We start from the raw sequence: 7,892 nt of genomic DNA, 5'->3' as shown, positions 1-7,892 counted from the left end.
GGGAGGGGAGGGAAGATCGTAATTGGCTGCACACAAGAACATGTCTTTTTATGCTGTGGATCCCACTGGTTTGTTCCTAAACAGTTTACAGTCAGAGGCTGTTTATAAAAACCTTTCTTTACAGGGAACCTGCCAAAAGGCATTACCAGTGTTGAGACCTGCCTCTTTCGTTTCAGGGCAAGCCATTTGTTTATAACCATTGTCAAGCAAGCTATTCAGCATTTGGTGTAACAAACAAACTTACCTTTTTCAAATCAAAATGTCGTTAAAACCGTTAGGGGGATATCCCCAATCTTAACTCCTTAAAGAGCAGCAAAACCTATGACTAAAGGGGGAAATCCAGCCCTTCCCTTTCCTCAACTATCAGTTGTTTGGCGACTGCCCAGCTTTTGTGCAGTTTTTTTTCCCATTCTAAAAGATAAATGCTCTGCTAAGGCTTATTGAGCCTTATTCAGCATTTGTAAGCTGCCCAGAGAATGTTCGGGTTATGGGGCAGCATAGAAGTAGAGATAGATAGATAGATAGATAGATAGATAGATAGATAGATAGATAGATAGATAGTATTTACTGCCTGTAAAATAAGCTAACACATGCTTGTATTTAGGGAACTTGGCGCCATCTTTTTGCCTTCAGCTTCCTAGAGCTTCTCCAAAGCACACTTTGGCTTTCAGACTGAATGAGGGATCGTGCTTCTGCCTAAAAAGATTAAAGCATGTATTTTTGTTATTTCTAGATATCTGGATGATCTCAATGAAGGAATTTATATCCAACAAACCTTAGAAACTGTGCTGCTTAATGAAGATGGGAAACAATTATTGGTAAGCATTTGGGCTTCTGTGTAATAGTAGAGTGCCTTAGGCCACAGTCGTAGGTATACAGCCCTGGAATGCTCTGTTGGCTTCAGTAGATATATTTCCTAGCAAACCTGCACCCAATTGTTTCACACCTGTAAGCTTGCGGTCCTATAGTCTGTGCCTCACTGCTTGGAAGCTCCTGAACATAGAGCCAGTCATGACTCCTCTTCCCTGGGCTGAAACCAGAAGGATTGGTGCAGGAGTAAAGGTGAGCTTTCTTTGGAAGCTCAGGTGACAGCGGTAGCGAGGAACGCCTTCCTTCAGCTTCGGCTGATTAATCAGCTGCGCCCCTACCTGGAATACGACTGCCTGGCGACGGTGACACACGCGCTGGTGACTTCCCGCCTAGACTTCTGTAACGCGCTTTACGTGGGGCTTCCCCTGAAGACAGTCCGAACACTTCAATTGGTGCAAAATAGAGCTGCCAGGTTGCTGACGGGGACGGGGCGTTATGCTCACATGACTCCAGTCCTCCATCAGCTTCACTGGCTTCCCATTGAAGCCCGGACCCAATTCAAGGTGTTGATTATGACCTACAAAGCCCTAAACGGCTTGGGTCCTGGCTACCTGAACGAGCGCTTACGTCCGTATATGCCCGACCGCCCTTTGAGATCTGCGGGAGAGTCCCTTCTCCGGGAACCCTCCATGAAAGAAATTAGGAGAGTAAGTACCCGGAGGAGGGCTTTCTCTGCGGTGGCGCCCAACCTATGGAATTCACTCCCCAAAGAGGTCCGCCTGGCACCGTCGTTACTGGTTTTTCGGCGCCAGGTAAAGACCTTTTTATTTAAACATCATTTCAATTGTTAAAACATATGATCTGGCCTGGGCAACTTCTTCTTCCTTCTCTTTCTCCTCCTATATTTTTATTTTATACTGATAATTTTAATTTTGTATTTGTAAATCAATGTATTTTTTGTATTGTTATATTTAATGGTAATTTTATTATGTACTATTGTATTTCAATGTATTTTATCATGTTGTAAGCCGCCCCGAGGTTTCGGCAAGGGGCGGCATAGAAATGTTATAATAATAATAATAATAATAATAATAATAATAATAATAATCTTTGCTTCCCCATATTCCAATTGCCCTCATTTGGTTTGGACTGGCTTTTCAGCAACTGTAACAAAGGGAGCCTTAGAAGAGGGCAAAAAGAGGCTGGAAGAGGCTATCTTGATAAATGCCATCCGGCCTCTCCAATTATCTCTTCTCCCACCTGCAGTATGTGGGCTTCACCTGTGGGATTATCACTGGACAGAGATAATCTCAGATCAGAGCTTTGCCATAATGAGAGTACCATTTGCCCCTGTCTGAGGTCAGTTTTCCAACCTTGAAAAGTCAGTTGGTGCAGTTCAGCTGTGAGAAGATAGAGAACCAACTTCAGAAGTTTTTTTCTGAGCCATGCTATGTCCTCTAAACTATATATATATATCTTAAATATGTGCGTGAGCTTGTTTCACTCTTCTTCATCACCGTTAACATGAACAAACACAAGCTCTTCTTTTGTTTGCTGTAGTGCGAAGCCCTTTATTTGTACGGAGTCATGCTGCTCGTGATCGATCAGAAAATTGAAGGGGAGGTTCGAGAGAGAATGCTTGTTTCCTACTATAGATACAGGTATCCTGGCCCTTGATTCTCAATTGCATAGCCCTAATACAGGGGTGGGATGGGCAACTGGATTACACAAACACAAAACTCATTTAAAAAGGAAGGTAATGACTTGCATTGGTAAGACAGAGGAGTGAGGGTGACCCAGAAACACCTCTGTGGAGAGGTGGATCTTGAGCTTCTGTGCCATTGCTAAGAAGATCTTTCTGATGGATTCCCCCAGTTATGCTGGATGGCCCATCCAAGCAGTTCCTTCTTAGTAGACCTCCACTAGTGGGTAGGACTATAAGAAAACCATAGTAAGGCACGATTTAGATGCAATTATTTGGGGCTCATATTTTTAGTTACCAAGAAACACCAAATTCATGTTTGATTGCATCGATGCACCTGTTGTAACTATTTGTATGTATTTTGCATCCACTTCTCTCCCTGTTCTTTGGCAAGTTCTGACTTCTGGCATTTCCTTCTCTGTTCACCATACAGTGCTGCTCGCTCTGCTGACTCCAATATGGATGACATATGTAAACTGCTTCGGAGCACTGGGTATTCAAGCCAGCCTGGGGCAAAGAGGCCCCCAAACTACCCCGAGGGTTACTTCAGCAGGGTACCCATAAACCCAACCTTCATCAGCATGGTAATTGGCCGCTTGAGGTCAGATGACATATATAACCAGGTGAGCCATGACAGGCAACTGAGGGGAGGGGAGGAACGCATGTTAAGGCCCAACCTAGCAGGATGGCTGCCATCTTTCACAATGTTTGTTTCCTCCTTGTTCCTACTTCCTGTGGCAGGTTTCTGCGTATCCATTGCCAGAGCACCGCAGTACGGCTCTCGCTACCCAGGCGGCCATGTTGTACATGACGCTTTATTTCGATGCATCCATTCTTCACACGCAGCAGGCAAAACTGAGAGAGATAGTGGATAAATATTTTCCAGACAACTGGGTGAATATTGCATTTCTGTATCATCCGCCAACTAAAGCTCTCTCGACAGCTCTTCCATCCTCCCCTCTCAACCCTGAACTGTTGCTAAGCATTGCATTTCTGTGCTGTTGAAGAAAAGAAACTGGAGCAAGCCAGTAATTTGGGGGAAAGGGAAGGACTTCAGCCTGCAGTAGGATGCGAGGGATGCCGAGCTGGGAATAGGTTGCTCTTCCATCACTTGGCTCTGTTCGCAAGAGGCTTCACTGGGGAGAAGCCATAGCTGCTCCACCAGGCATCTCCAGATGATGTTGGGAAAGAATTCTGCCTGATACCCTAGAGCTGCTGCCAGTCAGTGCTGGCAGTACTGGGTTCAATGGACCAATGACATGACCTCAGTACTTGCTTCCTGTTAGTCTCCCTAAGATTTGAAGGTCCAAACCAGTCAGGTGACAGCCTGCTATAAAAACTTTTAGATCAGGATTGCTTCCTGTTCTATGACTACAACTGAAGAAGGAAGACCAAATTCAAATGTTACACTTGGAATTGATTTAAATCATTTCTAAAATAAAGATGACAAGTTCACAACAAAGGATATAGGCATGTAAAATTTGGTAGCCTTGAGATGATTACAAATAGCAAATAAAATGCAAAAATACTGTGCATTTTAATATATATGCAAGGGTTACTCAAGACAGATAGATGGGTTCTTGCAGAAAAAAGTGGGGAAGATAAATAAGAAATTGAAGGTGCAATCCTATGCATATTTAGGCAGAAAAATGACCTGCAACTCTCAGCATGACTAGTTGGGAGAATGCTAGGGATTGTGGGACTTTTTGTGTCTAATCATGCATAGGAATGTACCCTAAATCATTTTTAAAGTATTCCCCATAATTTATAAGCCTGATATTGGGCTTCCTGGATCCATGCTGTGGCAGAAACAGGATGTTTTATGAATTGGCCTGAAAATTTGCCACTGAAAACTTGGTAGTTTTAACACACTTGTCAACTAGCATATAATTTTTCTAAGAGACCATTATTATTGTCTTACGTTGGTGTATTTTAATAGTCTCACAGTATTTTTGTACTCTTATTATATATGACTGTTTCTTTGAAGTAATTCATCCCACTTTGTATAAAGTTTTATATGACCGCAAATGTCTTTGTTGTGCATTTGTAGTCGTCATTTTATAAATCGTTTTAATTAATTCTAGCTGTAACATCTATCAGATTCTCCTCATCTCCTATTTGTTCTTTGAATGAGTCAGGAAACAATTTCTCCTTTTCTTGCTTTCTGTGACTAAGGCTTTGCATACCAGTCGTCTTGCTTGTACCCTAGCAAGCTACCCCCATCCTCTTTGGGTGCCCCCATCCTTTGAGATGGGTGCTGACACATGATGTGACCTTTTGGTGGCATTCTCTTCCTAAAGAGATTTCTTGGGTACTGACGTTGCTCTGTTTGGGAGGGGCGTACCATTGAAGGCCAGTGTATTTTATTTTCAGTTGTGTGATATGTGAGCTTCAAGCTGGCCTCTGCTTTTTCTTGGTTTCAGCCTCTTCCTCTGTTAAGTCTCAGCTTACCTGGGAGTTTGCCTCTAAAAGAATTGTGGGTAGATGATAATGAGTCCCACCTTAGATTATAGCAGCTTATTCCAAGCTGTTCCCCTCCAAATACTTCAGGGTGGGTTTGACAAAAATGTTGCTTCTGCCTCCTTCCTAGGTTATTGGCATTTATATGGGGATCTCTGTGAATTTGGCTGAAGCCTGGGAACCTTACAAAGCCGCAAGAACTGCTCTGAACAACACGCTGGACGTTTCCAATGTCAAGGAGCAAGTAGGCAAATGTTCTTTCCAAAATTCACATGAGCACTCATACAAAGTAGGATCTCAAGTAGGAAGAAATGTATAACCCTCATGTAGACCATGGATCAGGTAGTTTAATTATTATTTATTTAAGGTGCAATCCATGCATGTTTAGACAGAAAAAAAGTCCTGCAACACCTGTCCTTTCCCAGCTGGTAATGGACTTGTATAAAATTGCTGCTTACATGCCATCCGTTGAGCATGATGGTCCCTCTGCAGGCCTACAATCTAAATGGCATGGCACATGAGGAAAAGGAATGGGGAGGGAAGAGGAATAAAGCAAGTGATCTTCCAGCCTGGCTGAAGAAAGGATCCTTCTTTCCCTCTGATCTCCCTATGTATAGCTTGCTGGAATGACTGTTCTAGGCAGCTCACCATGCATGTTGCAGAGACCATGCAAAGCTCCAGGCAAGCCAGTCGCATGTTTATTTCCCATCCTTAACACGGAAGGCAATATGAGCAAATGATGGGCTCTTGAATCTTCACCATAGAGCAGCAATGACATCCCGAGTGAGGGAGCTATCACAGTGATGGTGTTCTGGCCCAGGGGCAAAACTCCTCCCTGCAGCCAGAAGGTCCCAGATTCAACCCTTGGGATCTCCAGGTAAGACTGGAAAACTGCCTGCCGGAACCCTTGGAGAGCCTCTGCCAGTCTTGTCAACAGTACTGAGCTAGATGGGCTCATGATCTGACTCGGCCTGAGGTTCTTCCGTGCAGGGCCAGGGCTGGTGCTCTTACAAACCAGAGCGTAACACCCTTGCCTGCACAGAATTGAATTGGAAGGGTGGCGTCCAGTGTTCCCCTGACTTAAGTCGCCTCCGCTTCAGTGAGTACTCAGTGGATGCAGTCCAGTATTTCGGTTGGGGTTGCATCGGGAGCCTCCCCGCTGCTTGTGACCGGCGCCGTGCAGGCTCTTGCATCCGGGGTGCCTTCCCTCTTGCACTAACGCACCGGCGTCTGTCTTGCAGGCCAGCAGGTGTGCCGCCGTCACAGAGCGGGTTCACTCCCAGGTGCAGCAGTTTCTTAAGGAAGGCTTCTTGAGAGAGGAGCTGGTGCTGGACAACATTCCCAAACTGCTGAACTGCTTGCGGGACTGTAATGTCGCCATCCGGTGGCTGATGCTTCATACTGCTGACTCGGGTAATGTTTTGCTTTGGGGTTAAAAGCATCACAAGAGAGCCAGTGGGACCAGGGCTCAGGTGATGTGAGTTCTAATTCCCGCTCAGCTGTGAGCCAACTGGGTGACCCTGGGCCCATCAAAGGCTCTCAGCCCAACCTACCTCACAGAGCTGTTGTTGGGATAAGCAAAGGAGAATGATGCAAGCCTCTTTTTCATTAACAGAAAAGGGCAGGATATAAATAAAATATAATAAATAAATAAAATTTGTGCCCCCTACTTTTCCTCATAGCCCAAAGACGTTTTCAGGGAATAGTAGAGCATAACACACTGGGTTGGTCCCAGAATTGCAGCACAGTCCTGGGTGTGTTTAGTCAGAAAAAGGGCCCACAAATCCCAGCATGCCCCAGCCACCATCCTAAGTGGGGAGTTGTGAACCTTTTTCCTAGCAAAACATGCATATTGCACCGTTAGTCATTCTTGGAGCAGAACCCCTGAAATCAAGAGCACATAAGCAGTTGTTAAACTGCATTTATATGCTGCTTGCTTCCTCTTGCACAGAACCCGGAACAACTTACATAGACCTCCTTCCTTCCATTGTATGCTCCCAACAATGGCCCTGTGAGGTAGGATAGGCTCAGAGTGAGTGACTGGCCCAAAATCACACAATGAGCTTCATGGCCAAGGGGGGACTCGAACCCGGATTCCCTCAGTCTCCATGCCAGCAGTCTAACTACCATTCCACCCTGGTTCTCTCCTGACAACTAGTTGCAACTAACACAAGTCAGTCCTGTGCCTATTTAGACACAAAAAGATCCTACAGCTCCCAGTGTTCTCCCAACATAGGACCAAGACCTAAATCTGAAATAATAAATATCAACATATAAGAGGAAAATGAAAGCATTTTAAAGGCAACAGCAGTCAAAATCATTATAAAATATAGCAAACCCTAGAGCTCAAAAACAGGATGAATACAGAAGAATTATGATAAGGAGGATTGTTTTGTTTTAAACACTTTTCTTAAATAGGGAGATATTAACCGCTGAGCAGATATACTATCCTATATACAGTTTTGGATCATGAGGCCAGGAGCATTTCTGGACTTTTCTCTTGAAATGCTCTTTAGAGAGAAGATTTTTCTCCTTATCCTGCCCTGACATTTGAGGTGAGCAACAGGAGAAATCCACACCCTCCATATCCTGCTTTTGAGTTTCCTGAAAGACCTCCAGTTTGCCAGTGTTGCAGAACAGAGGCTAAATTTGATGGTGCTTTGGGTCACATCCACCAAGCATGTGTTCCTTCACAGTAATGGTTGATGATGCATTCTGTGCCTCTCTCACTTTAAGAAAACATTTGTTTTTCCCCCTTTTTCCCTAGCTTATGATCCAAATATTAAGCGTCTCCGCCAAATAAAGGACCAAGTTATAGCAGATTCGAGGTACAATCCCAAGATCCTTTTCCAGCTTCTCCTGGATACAGCCCAGTTTGAATTCATCTTGAAAGAGGTACAGTGACGTTTTTGTTCCCCCT

The 7,892-nt window shown here is 44.4% G+C and overlaps 1 protein-coding gene across 1 annotated transcript in view; it reads left to right on the top strand.

Moving 5' to 3' along the window:
- WASHC5 (WASH complex subunit 5) overlaps positions 1-7,892 on the top strand; it is a 36,983-nt gene that overhangs the window by 4,679 nt on the left and 24,412 nt on the right. The window contains exons 4-10 of the mRNA XM_044450413.1: positions 734-818; positions 2,371-2,471; positions 2,946-3,135; positions 3,254-3,406; positions 5,103-5,216; positions 6,214-6,385; positions 7,740-7,867. Coding sequence (XP_044306348.1) covers positions 734-818; positions 2,371-2,471; positions 2,946-3,135; positions 3,254-3,406; positions 5,103-5,216; positions 6,214-6,385; positions 7,740-7,867 — 943 coding nt within the window. The remainder of the gene's footprint in view (positions 1-733; positions 819-2,370; positions 2,472-2,945; positions 3,136-3,253; positions 3,407-5,102; positions 5,217-6,213; positions 6,386-7,739; positions 7,868-7,892) is intronic.

Source organism: Varanus komodoensis, unplaced genomic scaffold (assembly GCF_004798865.1).
Source record: "Varanus komodoensis strain SLA01 unplaced genomic scaffold, ASM479886v1 scaffold66, whole genome shotgun sequence".
NCBI classification, from domain to species: Eukaryota; Metazoa; Chordata; class Lepidosauria; order Squamata; family Varanidae; genus Varanus; species Varanus komodoensis.
This window is presented reverse-complemented; position numbering and strand designations above follow the sequence as displayed.